This window comes from Anopheles maculipalpis, chromosome X (assembly GCF_943734695.1).
Source record: "Anopheles maculipalpis chromosome X, idAnoMacuDA_375_x, whole genome shotgun sequence".
Lineage (NCBI taxonomy): Eukaryota > Metazoa > Arthropoda > Insecta > Diptera > Culicidae > Anopheles > Anopheles maculipalpis.
In genome coordinates, this window is record NC_064870.1 from 5,348,911 (window position 1) to 5,373,320 (window position 24,410).

The 24,410-nt window shown below is 43.9% G+C and overlaps 4 protein-coding genes across 4 annotated transcripts in view; 2 read left to right on the forward strand and 2 right to left on the reverse strand.

The window, feature by feature from the left end:
- LOC126568348 (vacuolar protein sorting-associated protein 16 homolog) overlaps nucleotides 1-24,410 on the forward strand; it is a 335,612-nt gene that overhangs the window by 256,699 nt on the left and 54,503 nt on the right. The window lies entirely within an intron of this gene.
- LOC126559745 (GATA zinc finger domain-containing protein 1-like) overlaps nucleotides 1-24,410 on the forward strand; it is a 357,373-nt gene that overhangs the window by 182,641 nt on the left and 150,322 nt on the right. The gene's annotated exons all lie outside the window — the stretch shown is intronic.
- LOC126566766 (inositol polyphosphate-4-phosphatase type I A) overlaps nucleotides 7,255-24,410 on the reverse strand; it is a 167,880-nt gene continuing 150,724 nt past the window's right edge. The window contains exon 6 of the mRNA XM_050223302.1: nucleotides 7,255-7,279. The gene's annotated coding sequence lies outside the window, so the exon portion shown is untranslated. The remainder of the gene's footprint in view (nucleotides 7,280-24,410) is intronic.
- Nucleotides 10,715-12,545, reverse strand: LOC126556584 (midnolin homolog). The gene has a single exon (XM_050211915.1). It carries the CDS (start codon nucleotides 12,543-12,545, stop codon nucleotides 10,716-10,718), a length of 1,830 nt encoding a protein of 609 aa, XP_050067872.1. The 3' UTR covers nucleotide 10,715.

Genomic DNA, 24,410 nt, shown 5'->3' on the forward strand with positions numbered 1-24,410 from the left:
CATTGGAAAGCAATTTTTTTGGGGCGTAATTTGGAGTGTTTTTCGTGCTCTGTTGTTGCTGCCGCTACAAATAGCTGCAAAAGTAAACAAAACACTAGCACTGTGTATAAGTAAAACCACTTGATTTAAACACGAAACTAAAGGGAGCAGATAAATTATTCCAAACCTGGTTTGTGTTATGCTGGGAGTTTTTTTTGGTTTCGATTACTCACGCAGTTTGATTGGAGAAGAGCAGCGAGAATTGAGGCTCCGTGCCGAGACTGATTGTAGTGTGGTGTGTGTGTCGTTGCTGGCACGCGGGGCAACAGCGGACGTGTTTCGCTATCTTAAGCACAATTGAAGGCGTTAATCAGCAAATGCAGCAGGGAAACGGGGAAAGATGTCCAACGAAAACAGATTTACGGTCCGTAAAAATTGCCTGGATAGTAAAAGGAAACACACAAAACGGGCAGAGTAGAGATAAACGAATGAACGATTTGACGGATTGTTCACACGCGCAAAGATGCACACTCACAAATAGTGATGGGTCGTGAGCTACCTCAATCGCTTTCCCCACGCAACAGAGCGCGTTCGCTGCGCTCCAATAAAAAAAAAAACACGTCGCTCAGCACTGAGCGAAGAGCGTACTTGTGCGAAGGAGCATTGTGCGAAGAGTTTATTTGCCAATTGCACCAACCCGCCAACCTCTGAGAGTGGTGAGCGGCTCGCTCACGCTCAATGAAAAGAGCTGCTTTTTTCACTTCAATTCAACTACAACAAATCAGATCGTGTTGAAGAGTTAAAATTATGTTTGTTGTTGTATTATAGACAGTAAAACAAAAGTATGCAATGACAGCAAACCTCCACGATAAAATAGGCAATACAGTGCGTAACCGTACAAAAGACCCACTAGTTTTCTTTTTTTTTAATAACTGGAAAAGTTTTGGATGGAGAGTGGATCTGATCTGGATGGAATATTCCACAAAAAGATGTGCGGTTCAAACACTTCTCAAAATCTTTTAAGGATAAGATGAAGCGATAGCTTCACCGAGTCCTTATTTCTTAACAGCAAGATAATCACAAAAAAACAGGTTATAGGAAGATTTTCTGAGGTCTTCGCCGTTCCATCGTAGTGAGAACTAAGTATCCAACTACGTGCTATCAATAAGTCTAGTAAGCTTTTCGATGGCATCCGTGACCTAGTATGTCATTAAGCCAGGAAACAGAAAATAATCCTCAGCTCTGAAGATTCTCTAGAACAATAAAGTGAAACTCTCTGATATACACAAGACTATCATCGTATGTTCTCAATCGTACACAGTAGCACAACACCGTAACGAGTACGTTGGATCTAATTTATAAGATTTTTATTAGATATTCTGTTTCACGCGTTCACTTGTTCTAAATACTTCCCATACAACGTTTTTTTTAGGAGTAGTGCATTACAGTCTTCTTCGTCTTGTACGACTCTCCCACCCTTCTGCGTCTATATTTGTGTGTATTTTTTGGTTTACTTCTTTTTTTAACTTGCGAATGGGAATTCCTTTGGTCGACACCTTGCGTCCTTTTCTTTTCTTTCTTGTCTTTCTTTATTCGCTGTATGGATGTACTCAACTCCGGGTGTACACTAATGGGTTTTGGTTGTGAGTTTGTGTATTTTCTTTAATGAAATTGTTACTGACCACACATGCGTGGCAGGATGTGTCTAGTAAGGTTTACTTATTCAGTTTACTAGCACTGTATGCATGAGCTTGTGTGAAGATGATGATGAACGTCACCGACGAGTATTATTCCTCTTATGTATAATTATATATTTTTCTATCCAGTCATCAGATTTCGAGGGCATTGCTTCGTGATTGGTATATTGTATACTAAAAACTATCGATCTCCCATTTCCGTGCAATTGTTTTCTCCCGGGGGAGGGGGCGTTGATTAATTCATCTTACTCTTCATTTGCTGCCACCCTCTTCACTACTAATTTGATTTGACTATTCGTACAAAACGTCTGCCCTCTTCATTATTATTACCTCACCTTTCTTATAAAGGTGTCTGCATTATGTTTTAATACTAATACCTTTTATTATCCCTTTTTTTGCTTCTTTTTGCGAATTACTCTTCCGAGCGTTCAATGGAAATGTTAGACGTGAAAGCAAAAATGAGAGAAAATTTGAGTGTGATGAGTGAAATTATACTACTTAGCTACACCAGTAACAGTAAAAGTAAGTTTGAGGACATTTGCATTGGTTAGGAAGATGGGTAACATGTTGATAGCACAGGGTATGGCAGAGAGAAGGAAAAAAACATCGAAAATGATTGATCGTTTGTAGTGGATCCCAACCCAACAATTCCAAGAAATATCCTATTTTTACAGAAGTTGATGTTCGAGGTGTACTCGTTTACTAAGATCAAAAAGTTGTCCTACTACAAGATGGAGCGTCATGTCACACGTCATATAGCAGGATCGGCTCATGCCAAGCATACAGTTTTGGTCCGAGAACACGAGGACTCCTAGTATTCTGGCACCATAACCTGCCTTTTTTACACATACGTTTACAAGTACTCAAACTTTGCAGTCGAAATTGAAGATCTATCCCCACACCAGGTGTCTTAGCTTCCTGCATTGCCTTCAAAATGGTACTGATAAAAATGGCGTACGAATAGTGTATTTTTATTGCATCAAACCTTACTAACTTAATTGCACCCGAAAGCGTTGATACTATTGCTTTATAGGGTTCAAATCTCAATATTGAAAATCTCAACACGTTTGCCGCATCCTGTACCTTTTTCGTGCCCAATGTTCGATATTATGTGCGCTTCTGTTTTGTCTGGCCATTTTTGTCCTGTTACTTCTTAGGCACTACAACCAGGTAAAGGGAAAGGAATGGGTGGTTTGAGCGATGGAGTAGAAGCGGTTGCTTTCGAGAATCTGCCTTCCCAACATACAGGGTTTCTTACGATGATTTTTTTAAATCACTCAGGAGAAAGTTTCAAGCGGATAGTGCTATGTTGCACGCACGTTATGAGAGCGTTGCAAACAAACAAAGAAATCTTTCATGCAAATAGGGGAGCTTTGCAATCAGCTATGGTTTTTACAACCCTGCCATACTGACTTAATTGAATATACATTTAATCGTTTCTTTAAACCACAGCAGATTGTAAATTTCCCCAAACGGTATGTAAGATTCCCCTATACCATTGCAAAGTTCCTTCACGGACTTGTAACTATGTGCCTCAAAACCCTGACAAGACTGTCCGATATCCGATAAGATCGCATAAAGTACAATCAATTCCATGCAAACTAATTAATCGAAAGCCCGAATAGTTGTCCCGCTGCCAACGCATGAGTCTGTAAGGAAAGAGCTCCGAATTGAATTTCTCATAACAATTTCAATTGATTAGAAGATATGAGGATGATATTACGATCGTAGTTTAATAAAAAAAAAAAAAGGAGCTCGTTTAAATTAATGGTAAAACACTCAGTTTGACTATATGATGAACAATTTTCGTGAGAAAAATGTAAAAACGAATCTAAAAGCAATGAATAACAAAGCGACAGTTGTTAACTGAACTTGTCCACATAACAAGGGCACCAGAGCGGTGCAACAAACACAGCTTTTTGCTTGTAGGCTAATTTTTAGGTAATGTCTGTGTGTGTTTGTTTTGCATTTGCTTTTGGTTTTCTTTTTTTTTCATTCATCGTGTTTTGTTTTTCTTTTGCCATCATCGTCGTCTATTGCTTTATCGTTAAATTTCTTATAGTTCTTCTCTTTTTTCCTTTTTTTTTGCTCTCTTTGTTAGTTTATCTACCAAGTATGTATATAAATTTCGATATAAAATTGAGCTCTTATCGTTTATCGATAATGTTTTACTTCTTATCTTTAGCTTCGTGCCCTTGACGCAGTTTGGTTTTCTTTTTTTTCTATGTTTTTTGTTTGTCTCTCCTACGCTCCTTTTCTTTGGTTCTAGGAAAAGAAGAGCGCACACGCATCTGTTAAAATGAACAGTTTTTCGGTTTCCGTTTCGGGGTTTGAAACTTTTGAAATTGTATTGCAATTTTTTTTTCTCACACATTTCCCACCAGACGCTGCTGTGTGCGTGTGTATATGTTTGGTTGTGTGTACTTGTTGGGGTTTGAGAGAAATATATAAAAAACATTACAGTCGTAATATTGCTGGATTAGTTACGGTATAATTATAAGTTAATAATATGCTTCTCTGTGTGTGCCAAATCCTATGTTGGGATTGGACTTTTGCTTGTTTGTTTTGTTTTTTTTTTTCGTTTTCTTACCATATCTTTTTGAAAAGTTGCTTTAGTCTAAGTCGTCTCTTCCTACCAACACACAAGGAAAGCGCACCAGCGGTGTCGCTCTCGATCAGTAGTTGTAGAATTTCTCTCACAAACCTGAATATTTCGTTATTTATGTTTTGTTTTCCTTCTTTTTATACCACTAGTTACCGTATGCTTCTTTCTGCTTTGCTGGGGTTAATCTTTTTTGCGTGTCACATTTGCTCCATCATTTATTTGCTTATTAGTTTACTCTTTGCCTTTTCTTTCTCTTCTTCTATATTTTCTGTTTTTATTTTCCCATAGAATACTCTGTTTTTTTCTTCTCTGTCTTACGTTGTCCTAACCTAAGCAATAACCATTGTCAGACTTTTATGTTTCAATACAATGTACCAAACAAATCAAACGTATATAGGGGCGTGATGATTTTCTTTTTTGTTCTCTTTTCGACGTACCACATGTTTAACTGTGCTCCTGTCAGAATGTGTGTGTGTGTGAGTGTTGGAAGAATATACGTACTAATTACGCAATTTTTACGACTCTACCAATCGATAGACATGCATGTACGATGAGTGTGGCCTTAATTTTAGGCTGTCAAAATTATTATACCATTCAATAGCAACCGAGAGTACTACACCATTACTAACGAGATACTAGATACTTGCAAAGTGTCAGTTGAAAATCTTTTTCGGTCAGATCAACATGAGGCCATCAGTACTAGCTACGTATATTCCAATTCTATCTGACCGCTAACAACTGTCACCTGCTAAGTGTACTGACAGCTAGAGTGCTCCACAAAGTCGCTAGTGTCTTGTGTAATTAGTACTAGCAAATTCGGCTTGCCAGATCTCTTCTTTTCTTTGTTTTATAGTCAATAAAAAAAGGTCCGATTCGAACAAAAAATGATACCATAAATTGATAGTGGTAGCATTTGGAAAAAATTAATTGGGGGCCCGGTTTTGTCATGTATCGGCATTGTTATCAAACACAAACATTGCACATTCACTAAGAACTACACTACCAAACAAAGGAAGAAACGAAAATAGCTCTCCTCACACACGCCAATACGCAATTTCAGTAGATAACCTACCCAATGAGGTAATTATACAACGCTTTGACGCAAAAAAGTACATTCCACCGGTAAATTTGTCACAATGATGGGATATATACTAGACAGATGATGTTGAGAAGTTATCAGTTAATTAGAGCACACGTACACATGCATTATATCTCGGAGCGGAAGTGCATCCATATATGGTTAGCATTAGAGAAGGGGGGTAGTGAGTATCCCTTCTGTGTGTTCTTTTTTTTTTCTTTTCTTTGCTAAGATGACTGTAATTCGTACAAATGATATTTCCTGCAGGATAGCTAGGGAGTTCCTCCGCACACTCTACACATTACAGTTAAGGTTAGGATATATTTACGAACCACGGATGAAAACGATCTGGGCTTGAGTAATACGCTACGTTCGTTATAAACTCCATATAAATACAAAGAAACATTATAAAACGTATCGACACAGACAACAAATCTATAAGGTGATATCCCTACTAGTTAGTTATTATGGTAAATTATCATATATGTTATGTTGCCGTTTAGCCGCTAGCCTTTGCACCCTTTTCTTTAACGTTTCGCGCTTCGACTTCTCCCTTTCGACAGTCCTTTCCGATCGGAATCTGCTCAACTCGCTTGATCTGCTTTGATTGCTGTCACATACACTGTTGACAAATATGGCGCCGGCAGAATCCCTTTTCGACAGCTATGTTTTTATATATTTTTTGCATATGTATGTTGGATGAGGATGGGATGTGTGTTTGTGTTCATAGAATTGGAAGTGTTCATATCCTTATTAAGTGGTTAATTTCTAGCTGAATTAAAATTAAGGGAAGGAAGGGGTGGGGGGGGGGGAAGAAATGAAAATAGACCTTGATCTTACAGACATCTACAAGTGTGACCTACTCTGCAGAAACGTAGAAGCCTTTTTAGACGACGGGTTTGTTCGATTGCTACTACAAACAGAATGTTTGAACGGTAAGAATGGCGACCGAAACGGGGCAGTTTCTTTTCTTGGGGTATAAATTTTAAAATCTGACTAATCATCTTAATGTGAAACTGTTCTAGGTATTATCCGACTCGGGAATACACGCGTATGTGGCACGTTAGACTACTATTTCGTCCATCTGTCATGTGTACCAGTAGTAGCAGTAGCTACTTACTACTCGAAGCCATTTCATCATGCGACGCTCTGAGTTATGCGAGCTTTATCTGTCAATTGCTTATCTTCTTTAATCGTTTCCCCTCAATATGTTTGTTTTGTTTTGTTTGATAACTCAAAATCGAAAGCCAAAAACACAAAATATAGGAGCATAAAACGTTGAAACGCAATCGCTCTACAGCCTACGCAATATATCTGTACATAAATATATTTATATACTATATATATATATATATGCATATCTGTATAGGAATATTTAATATCTTTTCTCTTCTTTAATCTCTTATTATTTTCTTTTTTATTCGTTCGCTTTTTTTTTCGCTTCTCGCTTTACCTCTGCAATTTCCCAGAGATAAATGGAACACAGTACTACCGGTGGCAGAGAAGGAGCGCGTTAACCTCACGTTTTTTTTTTACTTTCCACCACTAACTTAGCTCCTTTCGTGTTTCACGTCTCTTCTATTTTCTTTTTCACTCTTCTCTCCTTCTTCTTCTCTCTCGGAAGCCAATTTTAGTTATATTTTATTGATTATATATATATTTTTTCTCATCTTTCTCATTTTCTTCACACACTCATTTTCCTTACCATGTTATATTTGTGTTAAATGCTTTAAATGTTTTGTTGCTATAAAAATAAACTGCTTTTGTGTACGTTTGTGTGTCACTGTTTGTATGTGTTTATACCTTTTGTGTATCGCTGCGGTTGATTTTAATATTACATACAATTTTATTACATCTTTCTTACGAATTTCTCTGTCTTCTAGTATTCTCTTCTTTCTCTCTCCCTCTCTCTCTCTCTCTCTCTCTCTCTCACACGCACACACACATACAAACCGGTGCCTTTCTTAAGCTGGGTTATCATAATTATTCGTTTTCTTATTAGTTTTGGTACCACATTGTTTACACGTCCGTCTACCAGTTCTCCTTTTTCTCTTTCTCTCTCTTATGAATGGTGACTCCCTTTTAAGACGACCGGTCAGTCCGGCAGCAGAGATTAAATATACTAAATGCAACCACAATGCGTGCGGAGATCCGCAGAGTAGTGTGCAACAACGCATGACCTAGTACACCGCAAAAAGGCCGGTACGAAACTGATTCTGAACAATCTTTTCCTAAGCTGGTTTTTATGGCGAATGCAAAGTTCGTACGGTAAGCATTTTGTTTAGAGTCCATTTTAAAAGTATAAGATCGAATGTGTTGTAATTAGCTGCTTCTCTGTGTTGGGGTGTGAAACTTCCCGGTCGTCTAAATTACGCGCGAGAGAGAACTTTTCTCATAATGCATTTGATGAAGATTAACATATATATATATTTTATAATAATATTTTCACTCTTTGTTTTCCTTTGTGTGTTATATCGCGGTTTCGCACTCCGCACTTAATGTTTGATTAGTTTGTAAGCGCCTTGGCAAATGGTTGTGGCTTTCGCTCAAGTTTCCCCGTTCAGTTTCATATAATTCTCTGGACTAATATTCGCACCATACGCACGTGTGCCATCCCGCACCCTCACTATGTAACTATCTATCTATCCTGCTATTTAAGCACTTCATCACTGATAACGCGTCTCCGGCACGGTGTATCTGTCTGGTCACGTTTTACACCATCCCGATACAGATGCGATAAATACTCTCCGAATAATAAAAATAAACTATGCAGAAAATAAATTAACCATTCACGTCCGGCTTGGCTGCATCGGTTACAAAAATTAGCGAACGAATTTAAAATCCAGCTTTAGCAGGCAAAAGAAAACCTCCATCCTTTAGTCGTTTAGCTTTCGCCCATATGTCTTAAGCATCACAAATATGGCGCCCCGCTTGTAGAGCTCCTATTGACGAACAGATTGGCTCTGATCTGCTTTCCAAATTATAAGCGAAACTAAACTGAACCTCGGATGAAGGTCCATAACATTGTGTCGGACCGATCGTTCGTAACACGATGCCGATCCTAAGGGTCAATACTAATAGAACGTAAAGCAAACCTAACAAACATTATACTTCATCTAATTCGCTTCATTCGCGCTTTTATCTCCCTCATCTCCCTTGCTAGTGTGATCAATCAAATATTGATGTCCCCTGTTTCGTTTATGTTGCCTTATTCTGACATCTCTATTAGGCATCCATATATATAAATATATGTTTGTTGTTGTATAAATTAATGTTAAATATTTCATCTATACACGATTTATACTTCTGCTATACCTCTGCTGATTCTTCCTGTGTCTTTTAGCCCCGGACAGTATCGTTTATGTATTTACTTATAAGAAATCGCTTTCCCTACTAAAACATTTTGATGGATGTATGTGTGTGAATGTGTGTATGCAAGAAGTTGATGAAGTACTCTTACTACATGATTACACAAATGATGCACTCAGTCACACACATACAAATATGATAAACATGGCGATCCTTCCATTAATTGTTAAGTTAAGAACAATCAGCATTGAGAAATAATCGATAACCTTTGTGATTCGGTTTTTTTTTTCTCCATTTCGCGATGTAAACCATGGCCTGTCTGTACCTCTGTTTGTTTCACACACACACAATCTGTAGTCTCTTAACTGTCTACGATAAATATCATCCTTTTGACTGGCTTGTAACTGGATCGCTGCACGCATATACAAACAGGAGAGCTCATATGTATATATATATATATATATATATATATATATATATATATATATATATATGAGGAGAGAGAAAGAAAGTTTGTGGTAAGATAGCTGGGATTATTGTCGAGTTGCACCTCAGAAATAACGTTTAGTATATCCTGTCTAGTAAACCATTCGATGGCCGGCATGACCTTACGGTCGTTAAGCCAAGAAGAGAAAAAAAACGTCCTGATTAGCCTAACTATAATCTGGGATTGTAAGATTTGCAAACTTTCAAAGCGCTCTTACTAACGATTCCACAACTTCGTCCAGCTGACGTACCAAGATGTCTGGGAAAGACTTGACGAAAAGTTCGAGAAAAAAAGAAAAAAATGACGAAAAGTTCGAGAAACTTGCTTGAGTTTTTGAGAATTCTGTGTGAGTTGGACACAGTGTTGGTAATTGAAAATACCTTCTTTACCAGCTTTACTGAAACATCAGCACGCCGAAGAACTGACAAAATCCGTCTGCAATAAGGGGCCTCGCGTAATGACGAGGCGTCGGCTAAAGCGGCTGTAAAGTGTTGGACCTGGATAAATGTGTTCGCTGGAACTCGCGTTGAAGGCCTCGATTCGATATGGTCTTCATCTTCCATATCGCCTGTGAGTGAGTGAATTCTAAATGTAAGTTGATCATTATCATTTTTTCCGCTTCCTACCCAGCTAATAGCTCTCTCTCTCTCTCTCTCTCTCTCTCTCTCTCTCTCTCTCTCTCTCTTTCTCTTTCTCTCTCTGTCTTTCTCAGCTTGCTGTAAGTTTTCAAGTGCCTTATTAATCGATAACATTTCTTTTGTTTGGGACGCCACATACTACAACAATAAAAATAATTAAACTTAGCCGATATCAACTCACAACAAAACTATCTTGCTGCTCGTTGCTCTGGCCAAACGGTACTGGATCTAGATAGATTCCTAGATAGTTTCCGATAGCGCTAGTAGCGTTGGTTCTCGCCAGCACCAGAGCAATTTAGCAACGCATAACAATATCTCACATAAAAGTATTCTACCGACGAAGAAGCGAAATAGTCGCCCGAACTATAGAAATTGCCCGCGATTACACACACGACTAATCATACACCGGGAACAATAATTTCCAAAAACAATATAAAACGAATAATCGAAACAAAGTATCATAAAAAAAAATGGTAATAAAAATAGAAACAATTCGAAAAGCAACTCACATGATCGACTAAATCGACTAACAACTGTGGGGTGTACGTACACACGATCAAAACGAACTAGCTTATAACTTGTCTGTGAATGCGATAGGATTTTCTGTACACTTTGAGCGTCGACCGATCGTAGTCTGGCTGCCCTGGATATCTGGGATTCAATGCTCAACAGTCGCTATTATTATCATTCTGGTACGATCCAAGTTTGCAGCGCGACTTTCCTTGCACCTATCTTAAAAATTCCATTCACGATTTGCACGGGAGGCGCGATCTCCTCCAATACACTCCCTCTCTACAAGCAACGCCTCCAGCAGGATATTGCTTGTGCATGGATACGCTTCGATCAGTTTGTGCAGCGAAACAAACTTAAGGGAAACAAATTAAAATATGAAGCATTCCTTCAACGACGCACCGAGCCGAAATTATCGTTGAAATATAAAGTCATCCGGACTGTAAGACACGGAGTTTCTCGGCGAGGATGGCAGCGTCCAGACGAGCGACGAATTGTCCGTATCGGTCGTCGTGCCGGACGTTTGACTTTCACTCAGGTTCTCCCAGATGCTGCGGAAGTCGGGAATGTGTTCCGTGCCGACACCGGTACCGCTGCCCGGTCCACCCCCGGTACCGCCCATCGACGTTGGCGAGCTGTACGCGTTCGTGCCGGACATGTTGTTGAAGTACTCGAGCAGATTCTCGATGATGAACTGATTGCCCTCGAAGTCGTGCTCACCGATACCACCGAGCAGACCACCGTTACTACCACCGTCGTTCAAGGCACTCGACAGGCCACTAGTCAGTAGCGTCCCCTGATGGTGATGATTATTATGATGATGATGATGATGTTGCTGATGATGGTGATGCTGCTCCTGCAGATGATGGTGATGGTGCGTGTGATGGTACTGGTTCCCATTCAGCAGACCGTTGCCACCGGCCCCACCAAGAAAGCCGCCGATTAGTGAGCCGGCACTACCGGTAACGCTACCCGACAGGCAGCCCAAGTTGGGCCCATTGCCATTGCTGGCAACGCTGGACGAACCGGAACGGCTAAGGCCGCCCGTACCGATACCATGCCCGGACGAGGAGGAAGACGATCCGCTGGAGCTGGTGGTGCTGCTACTGCTGCTACTACTGCTCGAACCACTGCCGGCACTACTACCTCCACCGCCGTTGCCACCGCCACCACCACCGGCGGAAGCCGACGTTGTGCCAGCCCGTGTTGCGATGTGTTCTTCGATCAGCTGCCGGGCCGTATGTACGTTCGTCGGCAGCCCCGTTATCTCAAACACCGACTCCTGGTTGCGTTTCGGCGTGATGATGTAGGTGTTTGTCTTGAGCTGAATGTTCTTGATCGTGGCACCCTTCGGACCGACTACTAACCCTACCACCTTCTGCGGCACCCTGATCTGGATCGTGATCTCGTCCGGCATGCTGTATCCGAGCATATTGCGACTCTCGGCCAGCAGCGCTATTGCCTGCTTCTTCGACGAACGCAACGTGCTGAAGTGATCGGCCGCAGATAGGATTTCCTGCTTCGCGCGCGTCACATCCTCCTTCGTGCCGGTAATGACGAAGATCGGTTCTTCGCCCCTGATCGGTGTCTTGATGAAGGTGTTCGTCTTAGCCCGCAGTGCCTTTATCTTGCATCCTTGTCGGCCAACGATTTCTGCCACGTGCTCGGAAGATGGTACTGGGACACATTCGGTGTGCGACTTGTACTTTACCGGACGCTCCTCGAGCTTGCTGTTGCCGCTGGTCAGGGAGTTGCTTGTGTTGGTGGTGTTATTGCCACCGCCACCACCACCACTCCCGCCAGCACCACCTCCACCCTGTTGCGTGATACCGTTCCCACCGCCATTCGTGACACCGCCATTCGCACACACACCAGTCAGCCCGCTAACCATCGCCACAAACGTATCCAGAACGTTCGTGGGCGTGTTGCCCGTTTGTCCACCACCGGTACCACCAGTACTGCAGCCATTGCCAATTCCACCGTTCAGATGATGGTGCCGATCGATCAGCCCACCATCCGGTCCGGCCAGCGATGCAAGCGTATGGTGATGATGACTGTGTAAGCCACTGATACTGCTGAGCCCACTGCCCACCAGACCGTTCAGTAGGCTGGCCGTTGCCACATCACCATTCCCAAGATGGAGATCATCGAACTGGGATGTCAGCTGTGCTAGCGTGGTGGCAGCCGTTGCAACCGACAGCGACTGACGATTGTCGTCGAAGGCTAGTGAAAAATCATCCATTCTCGCCACACTACACGGCGATCCTGCTTTGGCCGCACGATGAAGGCAATAGTTCTCACGGGAAATGAATGTGTGCGGGTGCGTGGAACGAATGCACGTTGCAGGGCGTTACAAATTGCTTCGGTTATATTAGTTGCTATCGATAGAAATGGCTATTGCTCTTTGTTCCCCGAGTCGACGCTGGCTGAAAGTTTGACGGATCTTTACGCTAATTTATTGTTTGCCGATGTGCAGCCCTAAAAAAAAACAAAAGAAGAGACAACAATACACGTTAGAAAGATAGTTGAATGCTTAATGCATGATTCCTATAGAGAGTTGAGTAAAAAAGATTGTTGGACATGCGCTAGGGGATTCATGGATGTGGATGAGGCGGACCGGTGGTAGAACTGACAGCGACTCCACTCTTCATATGGCAGGACCGAGGTTAAATCCCATCCAGATGGCTTAACAATCCCGTCTGGTCACACCGGCCATTTAATGGCCTACTAGTTTTGCTGATACCACGTAGTTGGAAAGTTAGTCCTCACTGCGAGGGAACCGTCCGGATGTGAATAGAACTTTCCTTCTACCGTGTGAACACCGGTGCCGTTGTCGTCTCATCACCGGGACTATCCAACTATGTGGTACCAGCTCAAGTCGGTAAGTCCTAGTAGTCCAGGCATGACTTGCTAGGTCGCTAAGCCAAATAGAGAACGAATTTACACCCGGACGACTTTATCTTTACACAGAGTTCATCACGAAACCGGCTAGTCATAGGTCCTAACCACGCGAGTTCTTATAATCGTGGTGCGTTGAACAAAGCAAATTATCCGGCCTGCCAACCCTACCAACCCGCTCTATGATGTTGCAAAAACACATTTTAATTCTTCATCTGCGAACTACGTCAAGAGTCTCCAAACCGTTTTCTCTTCCGGAATCGCTACTCACTCTTCTAGAAGCGCTTCCAGTATTCCCCTAAAAAAAAAAACGCAAAAAAGTGCCAGACATTTAACATCAGCCAACCATACCAGCTTCTTTGGCTAGTTTTTTGTTTGTGTTGATGGGAAACTGTAACTAGTGATCATCTGTTACGAGCGCGTTTTATGATCTTCTTTGGTGTTCTTCATTCCACATGTAATCGATGTATAATGCCGATCCGCTTTGAACGTTATTCGTCACTTTGATTGGTTTCGCATGGATCGTTGGTTGATCGGGTGGTTGGGATGTCTCGGATGTATCGCTTCACTATCAGGATATCTTGCTGATTATCAGAATTTGTGGTTCGGAACTCTGAATTGAGGCTTTGCACCAAGTTCGCTAAAACTGTTCTTAGGATTCTTTGAAAACTTCCGTTTCGACTATCTCTGAACAGGATTTTGAGTACGCAAGGACGCTTGGATTTTTCTTTCAAACTGTCTAAAATCAGCTAGAGGATATTTGTAATACGCAAACATTTATACACCCAAAAAAAATCACACTACAAAACATTGCTGTAAGCGTCGCTCCACATTTAAGGACAAGGCATCAGCATTAGAACAACCACGAAACTAACCATGAAACGTAGAGGAAGCGGCCCGCACCGTCAAGGGAATATTTGCGGTTATTTCATTTGCTTCTTTGTTTTATTTCCTCCTTCGAAACGCGATCACACCACACACTTTTTGACTACCGGACACCGGGTGATGAAGATATTCCTTCCCAAGGTAACACGCTCCGCTTTCGGCAGCAAGCGTACACGCGCCTCGATGCGATTAGAGAAGCCCACGGTTAAGAAAGTACGCATGTGTGGTATTAATATTGCGCACCAAACATTGAACAGTCACGCTTAACGCTTCGCAACACGGTATTACACACTACGGCGGCACGACGGAGATCCGCACGTCTTGGCAGCCATTGTACGAATGAGTGAGACACTCGTGGACCGTGCGCAGCCGAGCAAGAATTGCCGGTAGCAGTGCGCGCGCGGTCGGATCCCGCAAAGAAGCCTCGGAACGCAACGGATCCAGCGGACCTCCGCAAATCAGACCATACGTCGTCGTCTGCGTCTGTAGCTCAGTAGGGCGGCTGTCTGTGTATGTGTGAGCTTATGCGGTTATGCTCCTATGTTGCCCGGCAGCCGAGCAGCTGGTGTGCGCTGGGAACATTGCGAAGAAGAAGGAGGAAACGTTGATAATTAGATGTTTAACTCGCTCTTACGCACATGCAATGTGGATCATCTCGGCCAGGATGCAGGGTTCCCAGTTTCTTGAAGCACCAAGACACGATTCGCCCGAACAGCCACAACAGCTGCCGGCTAGGTGGTGAATCTGGGGTCCCGGGGATGCAACGGTTAAATTGAGACATTGAGACGAAACCCTTGCAGGCAGAACCTTGTAGCTTCAGATTGGTTTGTTACTATTGTTCTCCTTACAGAAGTGAGCTCAAAGATAGCTTTTCTCGGACACTAAGTCTTCAATTTACCTGATCAAAATGTACGCACAAAACCCCTGCAAATGCTAATGCTACTCTCCATTTCGCCTTGAGAACGCATCGCACACCGGTGGTTGGTGGTAGAACTGGTGGTAAATGGCTGTGTGCGGCAGCCAGTTGGAACGTCTTGAAAAGCACGTGGTTTTTTTTTCTCCCATTTCTGTCTGTTCCTTTTGTTTCGTCTCTTTCAGGGTTCGCTTCGCTTCTCCATTTGCTTTGTGCAGTAATTTTTTCTTATGTTTCGTTGCTTCCTTCCAGGCGTTTCCCATGAAGACATCGAGCCACCAGCAGATAGTAGCAGAGAAGGTACGACATAGGATAAAGGAAACGGATGATAGACGGCATTTGAAGAGACGACCGCCAACAAAAAGGGTAGGAGGACATCAGCTTAATCTACTGTATCTTTAGTCTTGCACAGGTTTAGTATGTTTTTTTTGTATGTATTGTTAGATCAGTTACACTAACTCCGAAGCATAGCCTTGATTGCCAGAGTTCTGCAGCATAACTTTCAAGGATATTCTACAGAATTGAACCCTACACTGATGCTAGGCCCTACGGATTAGTTCTGTTCTTGAGAACGAATCAAGGGGTCACTCAATGTCGGTAAAAATATTGCAAGGATCTTGAGCGGATATAATCATTCTTGAACTAACACGAAACTCTAGACGTAACGGTTACTAAATCTACTTATCTCACATCGTACGATTTGCCCAAGATTAGGGACCAAGATCTAGAACCTTGGGTAGCCTTCGTCAACCGGCCTTCAGACAGTTCCGACTCTAATATCTACCATTTATGTGGTTTGTTGTAAAAAAAAGCTATCCTATTATCCTTCAAAATTAAACCACACTCGCGAGATCCTTTACTTTCGTTTCTTCTTCAAAAATGTTTCGTTGATTGGTCGATTCTCTCGGTCACCCTTTTATTCTGCCTTCTTTTCCCGGTTTTTTTGCGTATCGAACTCTCACTTTTTGGTTTTGGCATAGCATGCAAAGAACCACCCGTCTCGAACCCCGAACACCCGACCCTGCAACAAATGGGAGAATTTGCCGGTAAGGCGAGAGCATTCATCCGTACCATGTTTTAGCCGATCTGCCATGCACACACGTTTAGGCAACATGGGAATATGTGATGTGAAGAAGAAAGAATAAAAAAGGCAAGACAAAACGAAGAACTACAGCGATAGAGGATCTCTGCCGTGCGAATGAGACAGCACGGAGCAACAAGCAACGAACCCCTTCCCCCCACCCCCTTGAGTAGAGAATGGATCAAAATGCATTTGCAGTAGCAGCGCGCTGCATAATACTCTCTCGAGTTTCTTAATCGTTCAAGCACCCCGTAATCTGGGTGATTATTGTAGAAGGAATTGAATGGGGAAGAATTTTTGCAAACCTCACAGGAACACTCGCACAGTTCCATTGTGGAATAAGACCCCCTTCTGATGGATTTTGACGACAGTTTTGTTGTAATAAAACTAAAGAAATTTCCAAGAGACGTGAAGTTCTCGCAATGAAGAAGACAATGTGAATCAATGTGTATTTGAGGCAGCTAGTTTTTGTTTCAGTCTCTCGTGACATTTACATTTGCCGAGCTGGTGACACTACTGCGTACGAAGGAGTTGCACAGTGCTTATAATCCACATTTAGAGCGACTAATTAGATCATCCTTAGGACACTAAAATTCGCGCCAAGCTGCTTAGTACGGTCTTAAATAATATAAGAAGCTTCGTAGCCGGGATTAAAAAAATGCAGAATTTGATCACCTCTAAGGTAATCAGACGCACCTTGTTGACGATTGATATTTTTCAAACAGATAAATAATTCATGACACAGGTCACTCTATGGTAGTGTCGTGACAGCGACCCCGATCTTCACACGGCCGGATCGGGATTTTCAAATCCCATCTGTTCTTCTTCTTCTTGGTGTAATTGTCCTACTAGGTATCGCCGGCCGTTGGATGGCTTACTAGACTTACTGATCCAAGCAGAAGGAGAAGCATCCATGACATTTAATTTAAGGATCTTTGAAGAATACTACAACCGCCATTTTTGTTTTGTTTTTGAAGAAAGCTCAATTTTAGGCGCCGAGCATTATAATTAGTTCAACATGGCGGACAAGAATCGTTGACCCTCGTTGCCAAACCCTCGTTTGGTAGTTTGACATGGTTCGTCCTGCCGTTGTACTTGCCGTCCCATCTTAAGATACCGGAACTCGAGCAACAACAACAACAACAACACCAGGTCACAACACGAGGACAGGACAGATGCATAACACGCCAGTACAATAACAAAACAGGACTCGTTTGTAATAATTTCCCAAAGCTATTACCTGGCCCCGGGCACGTTTTAACCGCTCTTCGCTTTATCAGAAATCAAACGCACGATCCAAGCATTTAGTCCTTACACGCACACACACACACACATACACGACACCAACCCATCCACGCTCACTCAGCTGTCTCCAGCCACCTTTCGCAACTACCTCAAAACCGGCTCACACTGGTATCCTGTTTCCTGTGTCCTAAAAACACATACGCACATATCCTAAGGTGTGTGTGTGTGTGCGACGGACTGGCATGCGGTACAAAGGGTACGGTAGCATAGCAAGGCCAAACAGGACCATGCTTGATTGTCGCACGAACAGATGTGTAGCAGTGACGGGAAATGCGTTCGACTGTTGATCGTAAAAAGCTGCACATCCACCTTTCTTATAAAGAGACGTACTTGCGCACACACACACAAAAACGCGCGCGCAGCCGGCCGTTTCCTTGGTCCTTCCGCACCCGGTACTATGGCATATTCCCGAAACATTCATTACCGCTGCTCATTACGTGCGTTGCGCAGCAGCAGGCCACACTTTTTCCGCTCGCCGTGAAGGCTCTTCATCACACAGGTAAAGGTTACCTACGGTCGCCGAAGGGAAAGTATGCGCGGCGCACATGTGCAGCATGGCGACGGAAGTAGCAGAGGGAAACACAAACGCCGAAACTCTAAAAAGCAGCTGCTGCTGTACCTTTTGCCCCCTTTTTTTTTGCTGTCAGTTAAACCGACAACAAAGGAGAGTTCGAAGACATGCGGCTGCTGTTCAATGTTTCATTGCATCCTATGCCCGGCCGTACTATGCGATGTCTTCCCTGCACAATTTTACTTGTTTTTCTCGCTGTCGTTCATGGATTGCACATCCCATCCCTTATCAAAAAGTCCTTAGAGTTGCAGTAAGCAATCAAAACTATTGCTTGGCTGGAAGCGTTTCCTACAGTAGACGTAAAACCTGGGATGGATGACACCGGACCCTCCGACCACTAGACAGATTCAGATCGATGCCATTTTTTCGCTTAACTTTGCCAGATACTTAGTTACATCCTGGGAAACAACTCTTGTGGGTCTTTGTTGTCTGGCACAAGTAGATTCGAGACGCAAGTCTGCATCCTTTGCCAGCCAGGGATGCGCTTGTGTCTGTGTGTATTCCAATTTCTCGAGGACCTTCCCGAAAGTTTCCACAGAGCTGCAGGAACATAATTCTCCCAGTCCATAAACTCTTTCAAAGCTCGTCTAATGGTGGGCGAGCGGACAACGCACTAACACCAATGATTGTTGTTTCCGATACTCAACATTGCATTGCGCTTACGGCAAAACTATCCCTAAAATTGTATTCTCGTCTCGCGCGAGATTCACGGTGGCGAATATGCATCCAAATAAGATCAAACTCGCACCATTACAACGCTTCACTTGCAATGTAGCCGTCCCCGTCCTGCACGCACTTATAGCTTCCTTGCTGTACGCACATTTCCCCGCACATGGTGAAAGACACACCGCGTCGGCATCCATCGCTAGATGGATGAAAATGGGTGGTTTTTTTACATTTCCTTTTTTGTACCATGCTGGCTAAAAATATCTTGCAAATGTCAATTTGCGTTAGGTGCATAGTTTAGGTGTGGTGCAGCATTCCCAATGCACACACTACACCGTTCGCGAACACACTGGTGATCCGAATGCTGGGGCAGGACATGGACCGTGGGAGGGGGAGAGGGCGAAAAAAGGAACCCGTACCGAACGCGTAACAACTATTTTGGCCCATTTCAAGGTTTGAGCAATGCGATGGGGGACAAAAGCCGAAGAGTTCTTACCGTTGCTGAACTGATTGGAGTGACGGACGCGGACAAGTTGTGCTGGTGGAGAAAAATTTCTCTAGACGTGCTAATGAATGGAAAGAGGGCGAAACAAATCCGGAAACTAGCATATAAATTTTGGAAATAACGTCTAGAAGTTAAAAAAAAATACCCTTTTTACGGTCCTAAGAGATGACCACAGGATATTATGGCACACATGAACAAATGCCATTATTATTTTGTCTAGGCTGTCAAAGCCAGAGACTCGATCATGATTCCTTGGTATCCAGACGACAAACCGACGTTGTGTACACCGATTTTAGTGCTGCCTTCGACAGTGTACCCCTCGGCCTTCTGCTTTCCAAACTCGGGACAAACAAAGACTCGGGATCAGAGGCCGGTTACTGTCCTGGTTCTCGTCCTGGACCTTTGTAACAGAGTGATTAGAGTCAAACTGTCCTCGTGCTTGTCCGACTCCTTCGTAGGCTCCTCTGAAGTTCCTCAATGAAGTGTCCTTAGTCATCTTCTATTTACCTTATTTCTTAACGACTGTACCTCTATCTTCCCCTCCGAGGGGATTCCTGCTCTACGCGGATGATCTCAAGATTTTCCTTCCTGTGTCTTCGTCCGCTGACTGTTGTACCCTCCAAACCTTCATAGATCCTTTATCAGGGCTCTATCGGCCTTCAACCGCCTTTATCAGGGCTCGACCCCTTTATCAGGGCTCTATCGGCCTTCAACACTTACCACCAGTTTGACTACAATTGGCGATACAGAGATATCTCGCTTTCGTGTTCGTCTGCGTGATTCTTTCTTCCTTTTTTCACAATCCCTCCTAGCACCCTCTACCACTTCTTCCCATTAGCTACTTAAGAATGATTTTTTGTTAAGCTATTGTTGGCGGACAATGGAACATAAGAAAAAAATAAATTAATTAAATAAATAAAAATGATATAAGCAAACTATGCAGATCCTTCGAGTCCTGTAATACTTGCAATGGGACCTGGTATGTATGGCGACCTTTCGGAACCTCCAACCGGCGAAAGCGACCGGATTTGTGGAAAAACATTTTGAGGGAATTTTTCGCAACAACCTGGCACCCATATTGTTCCGCATCCGCCGTATTTGCCAGATTTGGCACAAACCAACTTCTGGCTGTTCAACAAGCTAAAACGGCCGCTTCGGGGGACACTGTTTTGACACTCGTCGAGGAGATAGAAGTCGCAACGACGACGGAACTAAAGGACCTCCCAGCATCCACGTTTTCCACCTACTGCGAGGAGTGGGAGAAGAGTAGGGAGAGGTGCGTTGCCATTAACATTCATGTGGCCTAATAAAAACACCATTTAAGAAAAAAAAAACGCAAAGTCACATCAGAACCGGAATCCCATCGGCTAACATGATCGTTCAGTCTAGAAGACAAAAAAGCAGGATAACATTGATAGCAATAGCCCTTGGTATTTTCTATTACATAACAACAAGAATAGGTATCATAATAACAGCTATAGCTTTCATTAAACTTCTTGCGAGCTCTACCAAGAATCCAGCGCACCTAAAGGGCTAGCCTGCGTAGTACCACCATTTTGAATTTGTGGTCGTTGCCTTCATGTCTGGAAGTGCCACTTTCATTCCGGTCTCCCTAACTCTCTCCCCCCAAGCAACAACACCAAAACAAACAGCTAGTTTTCAACTAGAACTAGGGCGCAGGGACAGGGAGATGGAAAGAGCAGGTAAGCCGTGCAAAATTGGCTTGGAATTTTGTTTCAAACATTTGCGTACGATTATTATAATCACAAAATGGTACCCATAAACATGCGTTTTTTTTAGGCGGGGGGGGGGGGGTCGGTTGGCGGAGGGGTAAACCACAAAATGAGGCTGCAGGCATGATGGCGATTTTTTAATGCAAAAATCAAGCATAGCTTGGTGCAGAAGGATGTGGGTAATAATACTCTTTTTCTCTCAAACGTCTGGGCCGTCGTAAAAACCAAACAGGGCTGGTTAGGTGTATGATTCTTGACACCCTGACGCCTTCTTCTTCCCGCTTCCCTTTACCCCATATGTGCACACTATTTTCCACGCACATTTCAATACATTCACAGGGCTACATAAATCGTGCAGGAGACACAGGCGAGCAGACGAAAATTGGTACTACTACTGGGGCTTCCGCATATTCACTCCCTAGTGTTCGAGTGTTCTAAGTGTGCGTGTGTGTGTGTGTATGCGCGCAGACGCTTCGGCTCCGGTTTTGCACAATTTTTCACCACGTACGAAGGTGCAGAGTGCATGGGAATGGGATGACAAAGGATGAAACTCGGGTGTGTGTGTGTGTGTGTGCCTCTGCTGGTGTTGGTGTAATGCTGAAAAAAACTTCTTTTTTTTTGTGTGTGTCCATCCCTTCGTACTACTTCTACGGGATATACGGGCGCACCCGTCTAGTCTAGTTCAGTTACGATGGACGACCTGCAAAACCCTTAAAGGATCCCAGTTATGCACACTCTCTCTCTCTCTTTTTCTCTCGCTCTCACTCTTTCTCTCACTTTTGGCGATATGTGCGCTATGGATACCGGTAAAACAAAACCCAGGCCCATGTCGCCGGTTAAAGGGAGCACTTTTTTGTTGTTGTTCGTCGTCTAAATCAGGAACTAGACAAACACACACACACGCACACCCGAAAACATGCACACGTGGTTGGGTGTGTGGGTAGGTATGTTTGCTAGTACAGTTCGGCCAATTTGTAGGCTCCTCCATCGCTTACCTGTTTGTCCCGGAGCCAATTCTGGAGCACTTCCTGCGTCGTTGCTGCTCGCGTTTTTGGTTGATAGACGCAGACGGATGGCCGGTGGACAGCACGCACGGAAATCCTACTCCGGTTGGTGGTGTCTGCAGGTGAGATAAACCCCAGGCAGATCTCCTCCCAACCAAATCGGTTGATAGTTGGTCTAGCGGACGCGCACAGCTCGGCACACCAAATAAACCTGCGAGGGGGGTGTGGGGCGTACCAACCTTCCCCACCTGCACATCCGATGTGTGTATATGTGTGTGTGTGTTGACACACCTTTCAAAGGGGGACACTCCTGTTAGCCGACACGAGCGCAATGCCCTCCCGCGTGGAATAGGTGAAAATCTTCCGGCCGGGCAAACACGACACGCAACTTCACGACACTAACTATGGCGAAACTATGGTGGGCACTGCAAAAAAAAAAGCACAAACGCGCATACACTTACACACACGCACAGAGAGACACATATAAAAATTCACATCCAACAAAGTGTGTGGAGTCGCTTCCCCCTTTACTATGTTAGGACCTCAAGGAGCCGCGTCCAAGCAGCCCGAACGATCTCCTATAACCGAATAAAACCACGCGGGACACGGTAGACAGACCCTTGTTTTTTCTTACTATAGTTAAAAACCGCGTGCACCTTCACTGCCACTTCAGGTGATGTGGGGGGGGGGGGGGGGGGGATCCGGAAATGTTGAGCAAACCCGCACACACGCTGTATGATGTGTCCCTAGGATCCTTCTTTACGTTTCGCACTGTTCGCGTCGTGCGCGGCAAATAAACGTTCTACGGCGAACAAGCGTGCTATTCTGACTCCGTGAAGCGTCGTCACCGTCGACAGTACGTGCCCCAAACCGGGTGCGCGCGCTCTTGGCCGTTTTGGTTGCTGCTGCTGCTGCTGCTCCTCCTTGAATGTGTGCGAACGGTACTGCTCCTACCGGCTTTCTATGTGCGCGGGGCGAGCGCGAACTCCTATTTGTCCGTCCGTCCCGAAGCGACAGGGCTGTAGGGCGCGCGTACTACACATTCGCGCGAATGCGCGTGTGAAACGTTGGGGCCGACAACACAATACATGCACAACATACACACCCTTGCACACACCGGGCGAACAGGGTTGAAAATGGTGCGAAACAAGAGACAACAAAAAATATCGCTTTTCGGCTGGGAGATTCCTGCGCGCTTTACCGTGGTTCCCGTTTGTAAGTATGTGTGTGTGTTGATTGCTTCTTCCGTGCGTATGTAGAGCATAATTCGGAGGTAATGGTGCATGGATATGGATAGGATAGGATGTGCCTGGCGCGAACTAGTGATGGAAAAAAAAAACGGCGCCAGTGTCAGAACCGGCTCCTGAAATCAGCGGAACCAATTCCAGGACCGGTTCCGCACACACGACTCCGGAGCTGGTTCCGCTTGCATTACTTGGTGCGCTCTTTAACGACCATCACTACTGAGCGCACGGGACCAAAGAGAACACTCGTATATCTATTACTCAACGTTCCCTTAGAAGGGAATTATCATCCAGATTTTGATATCCCCGAGCTCCTTGGAGACGTTCCCTAACAGTACTGATCACATTGTGCTGTAGACTCCAGAACACTCCTCCCCAGTGCATTGAAGTGCAGTACATAGTCAGGTGTATTGCATGAACCTTCCAGACCAAGACTCCAGAGACGTGTAATGAGAATATCATGCTTCTCCATTAAAAACCTCCACCCCCAACTAGATGATGCAGACGCAAAGAGAAAAACTGTGGTGAATCATCACCGGGAAAACTTTTGTCTGTTCAATTGGGGAAAATTTATTCGCTAAACTAGACGCTCTTTCTCGTGCTTCCTAATCTAGACAAAGGAAACGTTCAAATCATACTCGTCCGGGATGAAACCAGAGCCGGCTCCGGTGCCGTTGGGTGCGATCCGTAGCGCCCATCACTACTCGGAACCCCGGAAGATGTTGAACAGTATCCCTCTCCTCGTAAGAGTGGCTGCTAGGATAACACCTCACCGGTGGGGAAGGCTGTTTCTCTCAGTCTTCTATTTCCCTGCTTAAAGTACCATTACACAAAAACCAGTTCAAGTGTATCCCTTTGCAAAGAGACTTGTTTATACTTGGCGGCTCAGCTACGGTTACGGTAGTCAAAAATACACACCCACACCCACATCTTACCCCTACTATATTCCCTAGTTTTTGGTCGTTCACCCTCATGAGATTTTCAGCCATTTTTGGTATCGAAATACCTTTACATCTTCGGCGACGCAGAAATTGCGTTAACCCGGAATAAAGCTGCTACTACTACTACACACACATACACTGACGTACACGAACACAACACCAAAAAAACGCGGTCAGACATATCACAAACACAAGCGCATATTCGCCCAAAAAGGATAACCCTAAATGATGGTGTGCGTGTTTTGCGCTGATATACAACCGACGACACTCCCAAATTTTGTGCCGGCTACTAAAAGAGAGGACTCATTTCTGTAGTAACTGGTAGCCAAATTTTCACTCCCGCCTATAGTCGCTCTCTTGC

Excerpts from the sequence above, each read along its gene's own strand:
- LOC126556584 (XM_050211915.1), bottom strand. The coding sequence starts at position 12,545 with ATGGATGATTTTTCACTAGCCTTCGACGACAATCGTCAGTCGCTGTCG.